Source organism: Oryzias melastigma, linkage group LG6 (genome assembly GCF_002922805.2).
Source record: "Oryzias melastigma strain HK-1 linkage group LG6, ASM292280v2, whole genome shotgun sequence".
Lineage (NCBI taxonomy): Eukaryota > Metazoa > Chordata > Actinopteri > Beloniformes > Adrianichthyidae > Oryzias > Oryzias melastigma.
Genome location: NC_050517.1, coordinates 11,609,588 through 11,631,872, shown reverse-complemented (window position 1 = coordinate 11,631,872; position 22,285 = coordinate 11,609,588). Strand labels below are relative to the sequence as shown.

The window sequence follows — 22,285 nt, the reverse complement described above, 5'->3', positions numbered from 1 at the left end:
ATTTGATCTGTTAGTTCAGCTAAAATCAAAAACCCCACTGACATGTCAAACTGTTTATTTATGACCTGAAGATGGACAGATGAGAAGAAATAAAGGTGTTTCAGCTGGTTCGTGGGAACGTTTCAGACAGAAGAACTCATATGAAGCATTTCCACACAGGAAACAAGTGCAGTAAGGTAACTTGTTTGAGGGGAAACAGATTAGCTTGAATAGGATTACTCTTCCGGCATTGTGATTCATTGAAAAGTGTTCCTCCTCCTCATCTACGCTCCCTCCCCTAAAGGCTTGTAATTGGATTAAACCCTGAGACGGCGAAGCAGCGTGTGCTTAAATGTGCTCTCCGGTGCACACCTGTGAGCACGAGACCACCGTGGACACGAGCGCTGCCGGGCTAAAGTCGAGAAATGTTTGCTCTCACAAGTGACCTTCTGCATGTCATGCAGAGGGTCATGCTGGTTTCATCAAACTACAGCTTCCTTCTCTTCAGGCTGCAGACCCGCTGGTTCTCTTCCAGCTCTCTGATTCGCTGACGTAGAGCCGTGACCTCTTTGTTCTTCTCCTCCTGGAAAAACTGCAGCTTCTGAGGAAACAAACAATTAATCCGCACACGCATCGCTGCAGGCGCCCAACAGAAACGTCACAGCAACAAATGTTTTCTCCATCCATGTTAGGATTCTCAGAGGTGAACATCGAACTTAAAAAACTGTCAAAAGAATAAACTACACCTTTTAATTAACCTCCTGATCTTCACCTTCATCAACAACCATGAAACCAGGGAAGGTTCCTCTCACCCTCTTAAAGACGCTGTGTGGCAGTGGGCTGGAGCCTTGCTGCTGCTGGCTTCTCTGGGCAGAGCTCTGAACTCTGGCCAACTTTGCACCAAACTGCAGACCCACAGAGAAGCATGAGGTTAGTGAGACTGACAGACACAACAGCAGGAGTTCTGCATGTATGATCCACGTTCACCACACTTATTGATGACCTTTCTACAAGCCTGTTTTAGCACATTTCTAAGCGTTGCAGTCAGCCACACATTTTTGTAAACCTAACCGCACTTCCCAGTGAATGCAGGTCTCATCTAATTCAGAAGTATTTGAGATGTCAGGTGGCTCCAGTCCATTCTTTGGCTTTCCACCAACACACTTCCACTGTGAACTCTCAGGTTTGCAGTGCAGGAGGAAAGCCACTAAACAGCTTCATCAGTGTGTTTTTGTGGAGAGTCTGTGTCCTCTTGTTTGCATACAAACAAGACTTTTTAAGACCTTTTTAAGACTTTGCAAATGAAAAATGAAGACTAATTTCTCAGCCTTATTCCCAGCCCTACAGAAGAAAAAAACAAAATCCTTGTCAGTAACGGAGTAACAAAATGAATTACAGTTCAAACTTCAGTAATTAAATTACAGTTACTAGACTACAGAAAACCTTCACTACTTCATTAAACACATTTTAGTGCAGTAAAACCATCGGTGACTAATAAACTAAGTCTGTAAAAACAGTTTTCTCTAACATTGTGTTTTGGTTAAAAGAAACAAAACGGATACTATGAAAATAAAAATAAATAAATAAAAAGAGTACTGACGGATGTGCACTATTCCAGAGTTTGAGATTGGTCAAAGCAAAATTAAAAGATTAGAAACATGGAAGATCTCATACAGGCATCCGGAAACTGGAGTTACTTAAATAATCCAATTAGTTCAAAACAAAGCAACTATTTTATTGATTGTTGCACTAAATGCAGGGAATGCTCCTCCTTTCTCTTTTTCTCCCCTTCTCATTTCAGCTTGTACATCTTCATCCTGACTTGCAATTTTCTTCTTGAACAATCTTCCCTGCATATTTCTTCTTTTTTCAAGGACTTTTTTTAAAATAAAAACTAATTTATTTTCTGAATGTTTCACTTCTACCATTGCATTATTGTTTTATCTTGAAATTTAAATTATAATTGTGTTGAAAAACTGTATGCATGATGTATTGTTTTTTTATTTTTTATTTTGTCCTGTTGCAAACGAACCAACAAACAAACCAACTTCCAACTTGCATAGAAATATGCCTCCTCGACTGTGAATGAATTGAGCGTCCCCGGAGAACAAATCAAACGTACCCCATACGAGGTACATGCTCAGCCCTGTGTACCTCCGACAGATCTTACACCCGTACACAGTACTGGACCGGACCAGCTTTCTTTTAGCCCCGGTCACAACTAGCTTCTAACCTCCTTGTACTTTACGCTGTGTCGTAAGGCTGAAGCCCCCCCCCCTCTTCGTCTTAAGACGAAGAAGAAAAAGAACCGTATTAATCAGTGGTTCGAATCCAGCGGTATCATTTTTAAGACCAAGATATCAAAATGTAATACTTTTTAAATGCTTTTTAAGGGCTTATTTCCAAATTTTCAAATTCAAGGCTTCTAAGACTTTTTAAGAAACCGCAGGAACCCTGTATTTCAGCCCTCAAAATGATCAGATTCACCCAAATAGGTTAAAGGAAACAATAAAATCACTTTAATGTCTTTTCTACTGTGTTAAACTGTGGGGTAAGGTATATCAACACTTGAATTATGGTGTTAATCAGAAGTTTAAGTCCAATATTTTTTGGATTGCTCAGAAAAGTGTTCCTGCTTTTTAATGTGGCAAACTAGAGCATTCTAGACCTGAGGATTTTTGTTGTTTTTTTTATTGTGTTATTTGTTCAAGATTGATACCTCTTACTGTGACACCTCGGTGGTGTCAAAGTAAGAGGTTAGAAGTAGGGCCGGGAATCAATGAAAAAAATGAACAAATTAATCACAAACCTGGAAAAAATGAATTGCGATTTATCGCAATAAACTTTTTTTTGTTGTAGTATTTGCTGACCACTTATTATCTGCAAATAATCACAATAGGAAATCCCACACAAAACTGTACATTTAAAACGCTTATTAAAAAAACAAAAGGCTGCCAACCGATTTGAAAAAAAAAAAAAAAAGTCAGATTAATCACTTTTGTAATGTGAATAATCACTATTAATCACAATGTTTTTCTAGGTAGATTTTATGACAATTTGCTGCTTTTGAACTAAAACAGGCAAAAGAGAACATTTTTTCTTATTTTTTTGTGAAAAGCAGATCTAAACCGGAAAAAAAAAAATATATTAAAAACCAATTCAATATTTTTTCTTTATTAAGTGGCCATGGTATAAGTGGGATAACACCCGAATAAGTGTTTTAACGCCATGGAATCCTAAATGGGTGAGGAAAAGGGAAAGACTGCTGCTCTGCGAGGTATAATTAATTTCTGTTAATGAATATTAACGCATTAATAATTATTATTATTCAATATTTTAGATTAATCCTGCGCATTAATGCATTAATGTTCACAGCCCTAGTTAGAAAATGTTTATAATAATAATAATAAAAATGTAATAAATTACCTTTTGAGATTTATTTTCATCTTTGACTGGGCAAAAATGTCCCAAACTTAAATAAAATATCTAAAAATGAACACCATTAATAGGTTAAAGATGGTTGCAATTAAAATAGATTAATTAGATTAATTAACTACAAGTCACAATTAATTAATCACACAAAAAACTAATTACATGAGAGCACTAATAAAAACCATAAGCAACAGGTCTGCTACGAACCATCTCATTCAACCTCACAACTTTAAATGTAGAATTCTGACAACTCATTTCCTAAGTGGGTGTAAAAGAATACACAACCTTTACAACATCTAAACATTGCCTGACAGGTACCAGCTATACAGACTTCTTTAAGTTGGACCATTCATAGTGGAAGTGGAGGGTTAGCAGATATACGAAGTACCTCCATCTGTAACTTCAGAAGCTCGCTCTGCCTCTCCTTCTCCTGGTCCTTCAGCCTCTTCTTCATCTCCTCCAGATTCAGATCCTTCTCCTGCAGCAGCTCTTTCTTTTCTGCTTCTTTTTCTTCCACTGGAAACAGAGGAAACAGCATCAGGCTTACTGCCGATGCTTAAGGAGCACACAGTTCTGCTCTGCTCACAGAGGCTGGAGCCAAAGTTCCAGTAGTGATGGAACCCAGGATGCTCTTTATAATTCACTTATAGCAGGAGTGTCAAACTCAAAATCAAAAAGGTCACGGGCCGGATAAACATTTATTAAACACTCTAAAACGACATTTTGAAAACTTTAAAACTGTAACTCAGCTAATGCTGATAGCTGAAGATGCTGAAGATGATAACAAGCTAAATATTAGCTAAATGCCAAACTAGCCTAAAAAAATTAAAAATACAAATGTTTTAGGTTAGTCAAAACTCCTAGCATGTAGCTGAAAAATTAGCTAAACTCAAAAACAGTCTAAATCTTAGTAAATGCCAAAATAGTCCAAAAAGTTAGCAGAATGCCAATTTATAAAACTTTAAAACCGTAACTTTTTAACATAATTCTGAATAATAAAAAGTCAGGAATATCATTCCAGAATAAATCAACTTAAACCTTAAATAACTTTCAATATTTTACTGTCCATAAAAATATATTTCATCAAAATTATACAAGTTAAGAATAAGCGCAAGATAACATCGGGTCATTAATATTAATATATTATAATGATACAGAGGGCCTGATAGAATTACCCGGAGGGCCGGATCCGGCCCCCGGGCCTTACTTTGACAATTGTGACTTACAGGAACCTTTAGAGACAACTTGAGGTTAGGAATATAAAAAATACAATATTAGAGAAGAGAAAGATGAATAAAAATGCGATAAATGAATACTAAGACTGTTATGGTTTTTACATGTGGGGTCATAGTTTGTGTGTTAGAGTTTTCATCCTGGCATGTGCAGCATGAAGTCATCCGTGAGTCTTACGCTGCATGACAGCCTCCCTGCGGGCGTCCTCCACCTCCCTGCTGCACCTCTGTCTCACGGCCTCCAGCTCCACCGTGTGTCTCTTTTCCTCTGCTTGTAGTTTGCTGACCAGCCGCTGAAGCTCCGCCTCTCCAACCTCATCACAGCACAGAAAGCAGACACAGCTTTTCCAACTAAAACTGTGGACAGGCAACAAATGAGCAACCGACCTCCAAACATCACACAGGATGATGAAGGAGACAAATTTTGCAGCGTAGAAATAGTTGTCGCTCCTCTGTATCTACAGGCAGACAGGATTCTAAAAAGAAATCCTTTGTTTCTGTTGTCTGAGCTGGAATCTGGATCAAAACTGGAAAGTTCTGATTTTACTGCTATGCTTTGACAAAGCTAATGTTTGTTGGAGGCTTGAGGGTCTGTAAACTAGCGGGAGAGCACCTACAGCAGGAAGCTACAACCTGTGGCTCTTTAGCTTCAATGAAAAAAGCTAACGACTGAATAAATAAGAGATGAGTTAGTTCAGTTTTGTCATTTCTGTTTAGATTTTTAACATGTCAAGCAACTAAGCAGAAAAAGATTAATTTACTGTCAGAAATTCTGTGGAAATGTTCTTTAAATGCGTATTTTTAATCTATGGATATACAAATAAAAGTCTCTAAAAGTTTTTTTTTATATATAAATTACACTTAAGTTGTTAAAGCTTTGAAAAAATATTGATGTTAAATGTTCAGGTGTTCCAGGAACAGGTGTTACCACCAAACTACTGAAAGAATCCAGTTTCAGTTTAAAAGTCACACTATGACTTTAAATTTCTCAAACTATTTTCTTTGCTTCATCCTTTAAAATGAACAAAAATGCAAAAAGCAATTTATAAATGTTAATTTTAAGAAGTAACATATTACCTAGAAGCAGAGAACAGCCTCCTTCACTTTTTTTCTCATTTTCTGGTCACTATCACAAGAAATCTTTTAAAAGTGAGATAATAGAAGTCGTTACTACTATAAAACTCATTTTGTTATATTAGGTTATTACATAAAACATGTTTTCTTGTGATGACGAGATAGTAGATACGTTATTAAGAGAAAACAGCCAAAAAAAGGTTGTTCTCTGGTTCCGTAACTGCCAAATATTTCCCCAATAAATAAAAAATATTGCTTTTATAGAAATCAATGTAAATATTTATTGAACAGATTTTTAATCTTTTAGTTGTGATTAACTGACATGGATCTATCTATTCATTTAAGTGAAGTAATACCATTTATCCATCAATTTAAAACCCTTTACAAGACGTTACAGAGATCTGACGATGTCCTGGCAGTTTTCAAGCTTCTGAGCTTGTTTGTTTGAACTAACAACAGGATGATCGGTTCCTTACAGAGTAAAGGCTCTTTTTTCTCACCTCTCTTGTTCTTTCATTCTGTTGTTTCAGATCCAAGACATCAGATTTTAGTCTCTCGTTTTCTTCTGAAATTAAGACAAAAACAAAATGTTTAGATCCGGATCTCTTAATGAACAGACTTCTCTCTGAGTGAGATGGCTCCTTTGTGTTCTCTCCTCTTCTGTGTTTTTCGGAGGCTGCTGCAGTTACCTCTGAGGTTGCACTGCTCCTGCAGAGTCTGCTGCAGTCTTCTCACAGTAACCAGGAGGACTTCTTTCTCTGTTGAACATTCAAAATAAGCAGCTTTAATGTTCTGAATAAAAAAATCCAATACAAGTTATAAAATAAGTAGAACGAGTATAAAATGTTGAAGTAATGTCAACTTCAGACAGCAGAAATGTTTCAAAACTATAATCATTTCTAGATTATGTGTACTCATACCACCTTACTACCTTTCTTATTTTACAGATGCAATCATCTTAGTCAGCCTCAGAAAACACCCAGTAAAAAAGACTGTATGTCGTTCTCCAATTGACCGCCAGAGGGAGACAAAGTCCCTGTCAACAATCCTTCAATTTAATGTTATTTGAACCCACTATATATATATATATATATATATATATATATATATATATATATATATATATATATATATATATATATATATATATATATATGGGTGGAATTAATATTAAATAGAGTTACTTGAGGACCTGCCTTGTAATATGAAAATATCAAAGAAAACAACTGCACTGCAAAACACGTTTTAATTCCGAACAGCTAAAGAAAAAAAATTTTAACTCAAGAGATTGTTTAGATATATTTAGTAAGAATTAGAGTAGTAGCAGTTTGGCGAAGTTTCTCACCTTCAGACAGACTCTTCTCTTTAGTCAGACCGAATGTTCGGAGTCTGTTAGCATCCTCCAGCATGATCTCCAGCGAGCTGCTTCTGCTGTGAGCCGCAGTGATGTTCTGTAGACGGAGACAACAAACGGGCTTTCGGAGGCAAATAAGGTGACACTTAAATGTAAAACTGTTGTTAAGCATCTAAACATTTTTATTATATTATTTATTACGTTTCCTTTACCTAGCCTGCTAATTAAATCTAGCTAGCTAACGTTATTTTTAGCTAGCTAGCTAGCTAACGTTACCTGTTCCAGACGAGCAAAGTCATCCATGAATTTATCAAGATCAACGCAATTTAACTTCGCCATTTTTTAAAGAAAGAAAATGTAAAAAATATTCGCTCTTTTTTTTCTTACCAAATTATATATTTGTTTAAATCTAAACTTTTCAGAAGCGCCCAATTTGTTAAAATGATTATTTTTTAGTTTGCGGTTTTTCATAGTATTCCTCCGCATGGGCGCCGTTTCACTCCCTCCTCAAACAGCGCACTATTTTCCCTGTATAACCTCCCGCGCAAAACTCCTCCAAATAGTTTTCAATTAAAATAATAACATTATTATTAACAACAACAATAATAATAATAAACAGCATGCTACAAGCCTCTTTTTTAAAATTTTTTTATCGATAAGGTACACTTGTAGCCCACTTGTTTTTGCCATTGTTGGCTTAATTCAGTTAGATTTTGTCTGAACTGATAAAGAGATTCAATTATGTGATTGAGATAGTTTTAATAAAGTGCACCACAAAGCATTAAGACCTTTTTCTCCAGAGATTTTCTATGCAAGTTCATAATTGGCAAGAATCTAATAGTATGAATCCCCGTGTAAATAACAAACGAACCACATTTTCCTTTTCACATTTACAGCAAAAAAAAAGAGTTTCACATTTTCAGCAAAAAAAAGAGTTCCACATTTTTAGCAAAAAAAAGAGTAGTACATAGAGTACAGTAAAAGCTGCCTTGTTCAGATTTAACATTCTTTTATACTGTTGCTCTTGTTTTTACTCCAATTTCACGCATCGAGTTGTTTCATGATTATTGGACTTTAAACTAGATAATTCTCTTTTTTACTGTTTTCAGTCATGTGTGTTTCATAAATTTGAACAACTTTATATAGTCCCATTTGAATGTGTGTGTGTGCCTGTGTATTTTAAAACTTTTGTATTTTTTTTAACCTCTTTAGAGCCAGCCTCCTGCAAGAAGCGGATTACAGGTGGAGGTGTGGTCCTACGGTGTTCCTGGGTTGGACTTCCCCGTCCCTTCACTGTTGGTGTGGCACGGTGCAGGTGTGGGGTGTTTTATTGTTTTACGCATCCCTCTCCACCTGTTGACCCGGTATGGTAATTACAGGAAGTCTGTGCATATTGTTTTATTGTAAATGTTATATTTTAGGAAACCACTGAACTGTGTCCGTGCCTGGTGTGATCCGGCGTTCCGGCGTAGAGTGCCCAATAACCTTACACCCCTCCACTTGCCACAGTAAGAAGTAAATTAACGATTTTTGCTTCATAAATAAAACAACTAAACTGTATTTGTTTCAGCTTTTATAGGCTCCATTTGTGAAATAAAAATAAACTTTTGAGAAGCTATCTGGACATCATCCTCACAGAGCAACCTTCACTTGAGACCATGGGAATCAGCAAAACACACGTTTTCAGCTACATGCTAGCTGTTAGCCTGACCCATTTTTTATTTTATTTTAATTTTTTTGAGTTTCTTAGGGTAACCAGGCATTTAACTAATATTTTAGCTGGCTATCAATTTCAGCATCTTCAGGTGTCAGCACCAGTGGCCAAATTCTTTTTTTTTTTTTTTTTTTTGCTGGATTTAAACCTATTGTACCAGATGCCCTGTACTGAATTAAGGAGACAGGACCAAAACAACATAAAATAAAGTACAATTTCTTTCTTATCATGAACTAAAGTCCTATATCAATGATGTGTTGGTGTTTTTTATTGAAAGCTGATCAGCAGATCCGTAAAATGAGTTCCTCATTTAGTTCAGCTTTCAAAAACAAACTAGACTTCCTGGTGAAGTGGAAGCCTCTGGACCACAGAGCTTCAGCGTGATCAGATACAGGCTGATCTGTGTTAGGGTAAACACACATTTGTGAAGAAAGCAGGTCACCTGCCATGTTTAACGGGGATTAAATATTAACCACTCGGCAGATTGTTCATTCGTCTTCTAATCGTTTCATTCCTGTTCAGATGATGAAGATTCAAGGCGAAGGCGGGGTACACCCTGGACACCGCCAGTCCATCCCAAAGTAGAGTAACTCACCAATGTGAGCAGAAGTGAGAGTACTTTAAAACAGGAGAGTTTCAAAAGCATCCAACAGCATTTTTAAGCAGAAAAACCTGCGGATTCAGATGCTGTGGTGTTAATCTGTTTCATTTCAGGCTCAAGCTTTGATCATGAGGGAAAATTAGTCCTCCATTCATTGCTACATAGGAGTAATCAATACTCATGTATGTATTTTTAAGATGTACCTTTCTACCTGACATAAACTAACTTCAAGTGTGTTGAATCCAACAGACTCACAATTATTAAACTGTTTCACAGACTCTTTTTAATTTTGTAAAATAAAAAAGTAACAAAACATTCATACAAATTTTGTTCACATAAAGGAGATTTTAAGGTTTATTAAACTCCCCCTAAAGTAGAACAGGTTTGTGTACATTTCTGAATCCAAGCACTGACAAAAGTAAGACTTATTTTTGTCAAACATTTTTTTCTGTTTCTTCCTCATCCAAAACATATTTAATTTTTCATACAACAAACAATAAATGTTTCTCTGATGCTTAAAAATATTTTCTTTTTGCTATAAAATGAGCTGCTTCTGTCTGTTGATGCTTCAAATGTTATGAAGGAAAAAAGAAAATTTTATTATTTTGTTTAACAGCCAAATTAAGGTTAAAACACATAATAAAGTCACACTTAACAGTGTGAACACAAACATTTTCCTCAAACCTGCGATCAGCACGTTCCAGAAGAGAGTCAGGCTATTTATTGATTTATCATTAAGAAAAGCAAAAAATATATTTTTATTTTGTTCTTTTTTAATGTACACTTTTAAAAAGAAAAAAGGATAAAAAAAAATGCAGATACTTATTTTTGTTTAATTGTGACATTCAAGAAAAAAAAATAATAATTTGTGACAGTAAATCACGTGTCAAAGCCTGCAGGTAATTATATCCGACCCTCCAGATCATTTTATTTTAATGTTATTAATGACCTGATGTTATCTTGCACTTATTTCTAACTTGTATAAATTTGACAAAATATATTTTTATGGAGAGTAAAATGTTGATTTTTTTGTTAAGGTTTAAGTTGATTTATTCTGGAATAATATTTTTGCATTTTATTATTCATTATTATATTATGTTAAAGGTTACGGTTTTAAAGTTTTAAAATGGGATTTTTTTTTGGGACTATTTTGGCATTTACTGAGATTATTTTAAGGCGGTTTTTGAGTTTGGCTAATAGTTCAGCTACATGCTAGCTGTTTTGGCTAATTTAGGTGTTTCTTTTTAAGATTTTTAAGGCTGTCTCGGAGTCGGGCAAAAAATTACACACTAGCTGTTTTGGCTAATTTAGGCTTTTTCAGTTTTTTAGGATATTTTGAAGTGTAGCCATTTTTTCAGCAACATGCTAGCTGTTTTGACTAACCTATTTTTTTCTGTTATTTAGGCTAATTTGGCATTTAGCCTATATTTTAGCTGCCTATCAACTTCAGCGTTATTTAACTATCAGCTTCAGCGTTTTCAGCTATTAGCATTAGTGTTTTCAGCTATCAGCTTCAGCGTTTTTAGCTATCAATTTCAGCGTTTTCAGCTGCCAAATTCCTATTATAGCATTCAAACTAGCATTGTTGCAGGTAATGTTATATATCTAGTTCATATTATGTCAAAAAGTTAGTTTTAAAGTTTTAAAAATGTAGTTTTAGAGTGTTCAACAAATGTTTATCCTGTTCAGCCCGCGACCTAAGGTGTGTTTTGGATTTTGGCCTCTTGTGCGATTGAGTTTGACACCCCTGCAGTAGCTGAAGAAGATGGATGGATGGAATTTGTGAAAAACTGATCTGAATGAAGACAATTTAGATTTACAAAGTTCAGTCTCAGTTTATGATTTGATTTTTAATGATGACTCATTTTTTCACATTTCTAATATGTTTGTGATGTCAGTAAAGTAAAAGGTAACCGCTTGCAAACATGATTAAGGCTTTAAATTATAGAGTAAAAAGTAAAAGATATGGCACCAAATAAAAAGAAAAACCCATTAATGGATTCTGTGAATCGATATTTCATCCTGTAAACAAAGATTTTAATTTAGAGCTGAAATTTTGTACTTAACCTTAAAAGTATAAAAATTTTTCTATGGACTCTTGTGGAGTCTGCACATAATTTTATTAAAAAAAAGGCGGACAGTAAACTTTAGAACTCAAAGCTACACAAATAAATGCTTTCCATTAATGCAGTGTTCCGGCGTTACATTCTAAAAATATCAGTCATAGGTAAAATCCATGAAGTTGGATTCTAGATGTTTTAAGGCAGTAAAACTCCTCACATACATGAATATTTTCACACTTTGCTCTCTTATTTAAACTCCCAAAGTTCAAAATTTCATAGAAAAACACATTTATGGAATGAAAACGAAGATCTAATCACAATCAAAGATTTATGTAAATGTGGAAAACTGAATGCATTCTGCAGAGGAGATCGATTTACAATGTCTGCAGCCAATCAGTTAACCCTTTAACACCTGAGGCAAAAATCTTTAACATATTGTAAGGTTTTAATTGTTAGCACGATCAACTCCAGTAGATTCTGAAGGAGAAAAGCGGCTCAATTGGAATTATTGAATTAACGGTTGAAAAGTTACAGTAAATCAAAGAATATAAACACTGGAGCTCCAGTGTTAAAGGGGAACACTGGGAACACTGAATTAAGAAAGCAAATTGCATCTTTCATTGCAACAAATGACACTTTTTTTTTCTTTCAGCCAGAAGCACCAAACACAGCATGAAAAATAATGTTTGTGGAAAGCCTCATGAATCCACATGGGATGAGCTGATGGTTCTGGTTCTCTGTTTTTTCACAGATCAAAGTCTTCAGCAAACACAATCGTTCCAGAGTGACGGGCGTCCTTCAGCCTCCTGGAGCCTCATGGGGTGATGCTGCTCAACAGGTCAGGAATCAGGTAGCTGCCTGGGGCCGGCAGCGTCTTTGGGGCTGTTGATGGCGTGGAGTTGGGTGTCAGGAGAAGGCTGTTGTGGGCATCGATGCCATCCACGACGGTGTACGCAGGAGCAGCGGTTGGTGGAAGACCGTAACATTTACCATCTGCAGCCTCCTTCCTCCCCTCTTCCTCCTCCACCTGCTCCTCAGGCGATAGCATCACGTTACCGGATCGGACCTCGCTGACCTGTGTGTATGTCGCATCTCTGCCCAGACTTGGAACCCCAGCTCCCACATGGGAGTCTGGCTGGCTCGTGGCTTCTTTTGGGAGGATTTGGTCTGGTGATGCGTTGGGATCACAGAGAAGATCCTGCTCACAGCAGCTGGAGCGTCCAGAGTCGTGGTCCCTGAAGGGACCAGAGAGCGGAGAACAGTTGGAGGAGTCCATCAGGCAGTCTGTGTCCAGGCAGGTCAGTCTGTCGCTCTGCTGCTCCATGTCCAGGTCAATAAACTCCACCCAGGGGTCGCTGTACAGCTCCGGCCTCAAATCAGGGGGGCCACCCAAGACTGACGAGAACTCCTGAAGCTTCCCTTTCTGTCAGATGAAAGAGCCGAGTTATTCCTTTAGACATGAGCAAGCATCTCACTGCAGACTGATATGGAGAGAATATGATCTCATCCCATTTGTTTGAGGATTACTCAGAAATATGTGAAGGGATCAAAGTACCGATTGAGGTTCTCTATAGTGAGGATTGAACAGTGTAATACACTTTCCCACTTTAAGAAAGTGCGAAAATGTCAAGTTTCACCAGTTAATATCACAACCTAATAAACTCTTGATGTCCCAGAATTCTAACAGCGTTTAACCGCATCTCTTCCATAGGAATCTTGGAGACATGAAAAGAGTCTCACCTTAAAACTGAGGTTTTGTGTGTGCAGTACAAGCGATTTGTGTGTAGTTTTTAAAGATTTGTGTATTTAGTTAGTTTCAAACTGTTGTAATTTTAAGTTGTGCGTGTGTAAATAGTACTTTTTTGGATTTTGTCAGTTTGCTACATGTGAATGCACAATTGCAAATGCACACAGTACACAATGTGTATAGTATGAGTTACAAATCAAGATTTACACATACACAAGTCAGATGAGACTATATTCTCTCCATACACTAAAGTCTACAGAAACTTAACTAGTAGTAGATGGTAAACAACAGCAAACAAAAAAGACTGCATGATCTCATGAACCCAAACATAATTACTGATGCATTTGTAGTTTTTTAAAAATACATAAACCTGATCTCTCAACATCATCTGTGTCTTCCATGCATTGTAAATGAGATATACAGTCAATGCTCCCATGTAGCGATAAGGTTTAAATCTTCAGATTATGTACAAACACATTTTTAGACAAGCATTGAGCATCACATTGATGTGTATCAAAAATGAGGTAGAAGACACAAATTTGACACCTGAACCTCGTTCAGTGTGAATACAGCATTATAAGTGTGACTTTTACTTCAGTGAAAATTAATTACATTTTTTTCTTTTTTATTATGAATTTTTTGCACATTTAAACTCCAGAGCGACTTTTAGTCCAAAAATGTGTTGCTGTGGATTGAAGAGATAAACTGAGTCAACCAAGAATTTAAATGCAGAGCAGCAGGAAGAGCTGAACTGTTGGAGCAGTATACAGCACGTGTCAAAGTCACGGCCCGGGGGCCGCCTCCGCTCCGGGGGCGGAGCTCACTTGCTTAATTTTTCAGTTTTTGTTAGGATATTTTTAAATTTAGCTATTTTTTCCAGCTATATACTAGCTGTTTTCGCTAATTTCGTTTTTTAGGCTATTTTGAAGTTGATCTTTTTTTTCAGCTACTTGCTAGCTGTTTTGGCTAACCTAAGGTTTTTTTTTCTAGGCTAATATGTAATTTAGCTACTATTTTAGCTGGCTATCAGCTTCAGCGTTTTCAGCTATTAGTTTCAAAGGTATCAGCTTCAGCAAATTTATTTATCAATTTCAGCATCCTGAACAATCAGCACTAGCATCTTCAGCGGGCAAATTCATCTTATAGCATTCCCTCTAGCATTATCACAGGTAATGCTATATATCTAGTTCATACTTATATTGAAAAGTTACGATTTTTGAGTTTTAAAAATGTAGTTTTAGAGTGTTTAATAAATGTTTATCCTGTTCGGCCCCAACCTAATGTGTATTTTGGATTTTGACCCCTTGTGCGATTGAGTTTGACGCTCCTGATTTAGACACGGAATCACAAACCCCCCTAAAGATCGATTGTGGAACATGAGGAAAAGTTTGGAGCCTCGTTATAAAGAAAAACTGTCATATCAGCAACAACACAGAATAACAGATTAGTTCAAACTCATTAAATTTTTACAGTAAGAACAATTTTTATGAGCTCAGAACTGCACAGGACTACTCTGACATCAAATGAAAATAAATAGAACCGTCTTAAGATCAGCAGATTCTAAAAGTGAAACAAGGTTTGAGGCACAGGGAAGCAGATTGTTTACTCCACATCAACAGTCCCACCCACAACTCAGAGGCAAATGTCTCTATTGAACCCCTACCGCTCTGCAGAAACTATGTCCTAGAAAAACTTGGGGCTAAAACAGCATAATCATAAATAAAACGCTTTCAAAACCAATCAAAAGATGGCCAGAGAGGGAATTTAAACCTTTGGCATGATGTACCTTCAGCAATTGAGAATCAACCCCTTTAATTTTGGGTTCAGGAACAGGAGGCAGGAGAACCACCATCAACCTGGAGAAATAAAGGAAATCATAACCAAACATTACCTTCACAAACAACATGCTGAAACAAACACACTGTGAGGCAGAAAAACAAACGTTTTCCAAACACTCACTTCTCCTGCTGAGATATGATCACTAACATCAGGATGGCCACCAAACACAAGGCTCCCATGACCAGCAAAGCCACCACTGGGAATCTCCACACTAGTTGAGAAAAAGTGAGCACATTTAACCCACATTCAAGATACACATCAATCAAAACATTTTTCAGAAATCTTTTATCCTCCACAGTAAAACCAACTTCTCCAAAAATGACTCAGACATTCTTAAATGCAGAAAAATGATCTTTAATACAGAAAGAATGCAAATTAATAAGTAAATGTACTTCAGTTTTGGATGTTTTTCAGTGTTGTCATTTGTTTTTAACCTTGATAGAAAATGTTAGACAGATGGATTCACATTAAACTGAAAACCAATTTAACCAGATGAGAAAAGAAGTGTTGTTTCTATTGACTGTATATGAGAACTGGACTGAGTGACTCCTCCCCCGGCAGTCTAAACAGGAAGTATCCGGTGACTCCTAGAAGCCAACATCTCATCTCATAAACTAAACTTGTTTCTCTAGAGAAATAAACAGCTGTTACTCAGTCATTCTATTTGTCAGAATAACCATTCTTTATCTGAAACCTTTTTTTAACTTGTTGATAATCTTCAACTTTTTTCATATTTCTTCAGTAGTTCAAGTTATTCAAGTTATAAACTGACCAATCAGATGCCACAATAAAACCAGGTGACCTCGTGTCGAACGTTTGAAGCTTTTGATTGAGAGATTCTCTCGAGCATGATTTCAGTAGAAGGGGCGTGGCCTCTTAACAAGCTCACTCCTGATCGGTGAGAGAGGTTTCCACAGAAATGTAGACTCAGATTAGTCACTTCTTGTGGTGGATTCACACCGGATGAAGAAGATGCGTCAAGTTTGCGTCTGCCGCCTATCTTTTGACACTTATCAAATTGACTGCTTGTAGCCTTGATGCTCCTGCTGCGGAGCAACCGCCAAAGTTGCCACATCCTGGAAAACATGGATGATGTTGAGCGAGCAGCTCGGGTTTATATGTTTTGGAGAGCTCTACAGAGACACCAGTAAGCACGGTGCTGTGTTTGGTTTCACCAGATCTTTCAGTCTCTCGGGGTGCTGTGTACTTCACTCGTGCAGCAAGTTTTAAATGTTACTTCTCTCTGCCTGTGGTCCAATTTGAGCTTTAACCCGAGAGGGGGGTAAATAAAATAAAACTGGAGGATCTTCTTATTATTGTTCTGTTAAAAATAAGAAAACATCATAAACTTATGAAGCTGAAGTGAGAATAAAAAGGGATTACTATAATTTGAAGAGACTGTTTTTCCATGTCTCTCTATGGATGACGTTTCACTCGGTCCAGTTCTCTTATACAGTCAATGTGTGTTTCTCTTTTTGGGTTCTGGTCGTGCAGGTCCTCCTTTTACCTTTAGACTGGATGTGAACAAATGCAGAGTCACTGAATCCCCCAAATCTTGTCATGCCGTGCATTTTACATCGGACCCGAACCTCGTGGTTAACATTGGTTTGAAGGCCGTACAGGGTACGATGAGTGCTCGACACGAGGTCTGTCTGGGGGTGGGGGATGTCAGAGTTAGATAAGCAGACTGCGCTGCAGAAGAACCGGTGAGAACGGTAACATCTAAACCTGCAGCAAACTGCAGACAGACACTCACCACCTCCCAGTGGTCAGAGTGGAGGCTGCGGTGCTGGACCTCATAGCTGAGGGTCATCCACCCCATCTTCACGTCTGCAGACTCTGGAGGCCTCCAGTTCACCATGATGTCAAAGTGAGTGCCGGTCAAGCTCACGTTCAGCAGGGTCCAGTTCAGACCAACCGGAGGATCCGGTTCCACTAGAGAGAAAATGAAAGCATCCTTCAACTAAACTGGAACAAAAATGAAACACATTTATTTAACTTAGTGAACTTCGTCCTGCTGGGAAGCCAATGAACAAGACACACCAAAATAAGAGTGATGCAGAAAATCAACAGAACATTTTACTGCAATGCAATCTAAAGCTAAACTTCTAAAAAATCAGTTTTAAAAAAATCCTAATTTGCAAATAAACTCTTTAAAAATCAGAATATGTGATTTTCTGGATGTTTTTTCCTCATTTTGTCTCTCACAGTTGAGGTATACCTATGATAATAATTACAGAGCAATCTCCTCTTTTTAATTAGGAGAACTTGCACAATTAGTGGATGACTAAATACTTTTTGCCACACTGTAGGTGTAAGTTGAGATAGAGCCTATATGCTCAGTTCTTGCTATTCACTCAGGTGTTGAATAGAAACTCACCAATATCTTGAACGTAGAAGAAAAGCTCATCGTAGAGGACAGCTCGATCCCTAGAGCGAAGCTGGACGCTGTACTGAGTCCAGATGGTCGTGTGCTCTTCATTGAAAAAGCACTGGTGTGGCGTCTCAGTGCTGTACTCAGGACATTCCCTCCACTCTTTAGGGCCAGTACTGAGCGAACTGTTGGTCACATGGCAGATGCACACACAGAAAACTGAGTTTCATCCAAGCAGCTGCAGGACAGTAACATCTCATGAATGTCAAAACATTTCAAAGTTAAAAAATATTGTATATATTTGGCTTGTAAAATAGGACAAATATTTTCTAAAGTAAACGTATATCTATGTATTTATTCACATTAAACATTTTCCAACCAATCAGTCAGAGTTTGTCATGTTTCTGAAAATGATTTTGAAAGTATTTCTCTTCGTGACATTATCTGGATTTGGCATGTTTATATCTGATGGTGACCCGGATGTTAGGGTCAGACTGTTATAAGCCAAGCAGGCAACAGGGGGCGGTACATCGCATAGTGGGCCTGGATGTTATAACATTTATCTGGTGGCATGCACAAGTGTGTCTGGACGGTGCAACATTATCTGAGCATCACTGAGTTCCCACTTAAGTTAATGTGAGCAAACATAGGTGGGGCCCAGTGTTAATTTCGTTGACGAAAAATTTTCGTCATCGTCTTCGTCAACGACACTATTTACCCAACGAAAACGAAACGAAAACGAAACGAAAACTCCCGCCCAGACACGAAAACTTTAACTAAATTGACAGACTTTTTTCGTCAACGAATAAAAACGACACGAAAATGCTCTTCGAAGACGACATCCAATCATAATGACTGCTGGTGGAGGAGGGCGGGAGCCAATGCAGAGCGATCCAATCAGAACACAGAGCCCTGCAGCCCGCCCGGGAAGATGCTAATTCAATGAATTGTGTCTGTGATAGAGGTGAAAAATGTCTACTCCAGGTAGAAACAGAAAAGTACATATATGGACAAATGTTATATTAAAGACGACCCTCAACAAGACGTTGTGTGGAGCGACATCACAGGCAAAAACACCAGAAAACCTGATACGACGTTTGCAGACAAGCCAGCCTGAAATCCACGGAAAGGTAAACATACAGACAAACTCGATTATTTCCAGCGTTCTGGGCTGAATCCGAATTCCTCCCCGACCCTTCCAACAGTTGTTCCATTTTAAAGAGTTGGATTATCTGACATAGTTGTTTTAAGGGGTTGCTCTCGCCAAGCTAATTAGCGCCGGTACTGCGCGGTGGAGAAGCGCTTTTCTTCACGCGGGTGAAGCTCTGAAGCTCAGAGGTTTACATTTAAATGTAAGTCTGGCTTTATTGTTTTAGCATGACGTTTGTAAAGTTATAAATCGATGTTGTTGTGTATTTCTGAGCGCTAGCAGCCCCGCTGCTTCTTCAGTCACCGGTTTAATCTCCAACGCCATCACGTCTTACGTGACAACAGCGCCCTCTATTGGCCGGCGGTGGTATTACAGTTCACCACAGACATGCTGGTCAAGCACATATAACATCCTCACAGGTGTCCTGGACAGCTTACTCCCCAATGAATGTTTTTTATGCATTTTTACACTTGACTACCTCTTCAACATATATATTTTTTTGTGTTCGGACATTTATAATAAGACAAGTTATTTACACATATTTACATGTGACCAGCACAGAATGTGATGGAAATTCATGTTTTGTCCACATGTAATACGTGCAGCCAGGATCCCGTTGCTGCATTACCGGCACGCATTTTAAGTTTGTGCAAGGCTGGGTTTCTTTTGTTGGGCGCACATATTTAAAATTAAACTTTTAAGTTAAAGTCCCATTAACTGCCACGCTCCTAAATGTGTGAAATGTGTTCTCCACATTTGACCCATCCCCTGGTGGAGCCATGAGCTGCAGAGACAGCAGCACTCAGGAAACATTTGCTTGTTTAACCCTAACCATAACCATAATCCTAACCTTAACCCTTTACTCTGGGTCAGTGCGACTAAGAAAAAAGTTTAGCACTGGCTGCAGGTTTTTTGAAAATTACGTGTGAATAGACACTTTCTGATTGGAAATGGGATGGAATTATAATTATATAATTATATTTATTTTTTCTTTTATTGTGTTTCAAGTTGTTGAAGCTGAATTCGCAGAAATGACAAGTTTGGAAAGCAAAGTGAAGTAAAATGTTTTGTTTTTTTTACAAATTACTCAAATCTTTGCGTGTTATTCATCTGATCATACGGTGTAAATGTGATTAAAATACTTTACCTTTATTCTATATTTTTTTCGACTAAATATCTACTGTAATTTCGTCGACTAAATATCCACTGTAATTTCGTCGACTAAAATTTGACTAAAATTAATAGAATCAATATGACTAAATTGCGACTAAAACTAAACCCTATTTTAGTCAAAAGACTATGACTAAAACTAAATTAAAATTCTCTGTCAAAATTAACACTGGTGGGGCCACCACAGAAACTGTGGACAAACCCATTTGGGCCACATTTTCTGCCCACTTTAAACCATATGGGGCCCACTTGGCCTTGCTTGTTGTAGCTTTCTGCTTCGTCACAGAGGACAGCGTAAAAAAACCCCCACTGTTTAAAGCTGTATTTTTTTCAAAGCTGCCTCTTATATGACAGTGAATTTAGAGAATCCAGAAGTTTAAAGAAATGTGTCTGAGAAGTGCATGACCATGACGTGTTTAAAGGCATTTGTCTGTGTTAAAAATATTTATTTCGCCTGCATTGAACAGTTTTGAGGTAAAAATAAAATTTAAAAGTAAAAACAAATATTTCATGTGGACTATTCCTGAGCGGGATTCGAACCCATGACCTTCTGAATGTGAGTCCGCAGCCATAACCACTTGACCGTCTAGTGGCGGAATCTGGAATGCATGTCAAACTTAAATTTAAACCTGACATTCTGCATTGCGAAATCAGGAAGTCATTGTTGATGGTTTAAAGGCATTTGTCTGTGTTACAAATATTTTTCACCTGCATTGAACAGTTTTGAGGTAAACATAAAATTTAAACGTAAAAACAAATATTTAATGTGGACTATGTCTGAGCGGGATTCGAACCCATGACCTTCTGAATGTGAGTCCGCAGCCATAACCACTTGACTGTCTAGTGGCGGAATCTGGAATGCATGTCAAACTTAAATTAAAACCTGACATTCTGCATTGCGAAATCAGGAAGTCATTGTTGATGGTTTAAAGGCATTTGTCTGTGTTAAAAATATTTTTCACCTGCGTTGAACAGTTTTGAGGTAAACATAAAATTTAAAAGTAAAAACAAATATTTAATGTGGACTATTCCTGAGCGGGATTCGAACTCATGACCTTCTGAATGTGAGTCAAAAACCATAACCACTTGACCGTCTAGTGGCGGAATCTGGAATGCATGTCAAACTTAAATTTAAACATGACATTCTGCATTGCGAAATCAGGAAGTCATTGTTGATGGTTTAAAAGCATTTGTCTGTCTTAAAAATATTTCTTTCACCTGCATTGAAGAGTTTTAAGGTAAAAATAAAATTTAAACGTAAAAACAAATATTTCATGTGGACTATTCCTGAGCGGGATTCGAACCCATGACCTTCTGAATGTGAGTCCGCAGCCATAACCACTTGACCGTCTAGTGGCGGAATCTGGAATGCATGTCAAACTTAAATTTAAACATGACATTCTGCATTGCGAAATCAGGAAGTCATTGTTGATGGTTTAAGTCCAGGCTTTAAAAAGTATGGAGGACCTAGAGAGCCAAAATGAAATAAATATATACACCATTAAATAATTAAATAAATATGTCATTAATCATTTAAAATGGGCATTAAATAAATAAAAGTGGAAAGTAATAAATACATATGTGGCATTAAAATATTAAAATAGCTCATTTAAACATTTCATGGATGTGTTTTTGGTTATTTTTTTCAGTTTTTTTTTCTTCCAAGAATGCATATAATATTCAGGTTTAAGGTCTACCATTGTACATTCTTGCTTTGAGGAAGTGAAGATCTTCGTGGACAGAACTACCTCCAAAGTCCTGATTCTTTCTCCTTCCAGTTCACCAAAGACTCTTTTAGCTAATTCTCCAATGTTTATTGACGTTGCTGTGATCAGTACATCCAACCCATTGGTTTCTTGCATTTATCAAAATGAATGTGTTTTAAAAATAACCTGTGATCAGTGAAATCTGGGATGTTGGATTCTAGATGCTTTAAGGCTGTAAAACTCTTCTTGTAAAAGAAAATTTCGTTCAGTTTTCTCTGACAGACATGGACATTTTCACACTTTTCTCTCTTGTTTAAAGTCTCAAAATTCCAACATTCCTAGAAAAATAACTCCAGCTTTACAGAATTAAAACAAAGATCTGATCACGTTCAAAGATTTATGTAAATTTTACCAACTGAACAAATAATTTACAGGAGATTTGGCACAAAGGAAATTGTATGACAAGTTCTACAGCCAATCAAGATGCAGAGCACTGTAAAATAAATAAAGCATGCAAATTGCACAAAAAAAAAAATCAGGTCTGGAACAGGTTTTTTCTATAAAAGCGTGTTATGTTACCCACAAAAAAGTAATTTATCAATAAAGTTTGATTTGACTTGAAAACATTCATCTATTTTGATTTCAATCATTCATTGGTGAGGTTGCTGGAGAGTTTGTTAGACTGTTCTGTTCTGCTGAGAACCACTGTTTATGCTCATAAAACGCTGAAGGACCTTCAAGGTTAGAGAGCAGAGCATTTGTACGTCTTCTGAAGCTGCAAAACAGGGCCATATCATCACACTACCACCACCATGTTTGACTGTTACTCTGATCTTTTAGTCCAAAAGTT

The 22,285-nt window shown here is 37.2% G+C and overlaps 3 protein-coding genes and 1 long non-coding RNA gene across 8 annotated transcripts in view; 2 read left to right on the top strand and 2 right to left on the bottom strand.

Annotated features, from left to right (window-relative positions):
- Positions 1-22,285, top strand: part of mon2 (MON2 homolog, regulator of endosome-to-Golgi trafficking) — a 448,157-nt gene that overhangs the window by 79,576 nt on the left and 346,296 nt on the right. The window lies entirely within an intron of this gene.
- LOC112152495 (coiled-coil domain-containing protein 152) lies at positions 39-7,588 on the bottom strand. Its single transcript, XM_024282129.2, has 8 exons — positions 7,348-7,588; positions 7,063-7,168; positions 6,407-6,475; positions 6,218-6,282; positions 4,822-4,957; positions 3,800-3,927; positions 792-884; positions 39-580 (listed from the first exon to the last, which is right to left on the bottom strand). Exons 1-8 carry the CDS (start codon positions 7,408-7,410, stop codon positions 467-469), a joined length of 774 nt encoding a protein of 257 aa, XP_024137897.1. The 5' UTR covers positions 7,411-7,588; the 3' UTR covers positions 39-466.
- LOC112152504 lies at positions 7,081-12,337 on the top strand. 2 transcript variants are annotated; one of them, XR_002920313.1, is made up of 4 exons: positions 7,081-7,210; positions 8,284-8,386; positions 8,493-8,586; positions 12,201-12,337. It is a non-coding gene; the product is annotated as an uncharacterized LOC112152504 (long non-coding RNA). The 2 variants fall into 2 exon arrangements; XR_002920314.1 differs by having other exon boundaries at positions 8,493-8,579; positions 12,201-12,328.
- Positions 11,094-22,285, bottom strand: part of LOC112152490 (growth hormone receptor) — a gene marked incomplete in the record, with an annotated part of 28,517 nt that continues 17,325 nt past the window's right edge. Inside the window, 6 exon segments of the mRNA XM_024282124.2 lie at positions 11,094-12,872; positions 14,983-15,052; positions 15,156-15,246; positions 16,543-16,687; positions 16,792-16,970; positions 17,416-17,594. Coding sequence (XP_024137892.2) covers positions 12,264-12,872; positions 14,983-15,052; positions 15,156-15,246; positions 16,543-16,687; positions 16,792-16,970; positions 17,416-17,594 — 1,273 coding nt within the window.

Excerpts from the sequence above, each read along its gene's own strand:
- LOC112152495 (XM_024282129.2), bottom strand. The coding sequence starts at position 7,410 with ATGGCGAAGTTAAATTGCGTTGATCTTGATAAATTCATGGATGACTTT. Across the intron at positions 7,169-7,347 it reads ACTTTGCTCGTCTGGAACAG|AACATCACTGCGGCTCACAG; the intron begins GTAACGTTAGCT and ends CTCCGTCTACAG. Across the intron at positions 4,958-6,217 it reads AGAATGAAAGAACAAGAGAG|GTTGGAGAGGCGGAGCTTCA; the intron begins GTGAGAAAAAAG and ends TGCTGTGATGAG.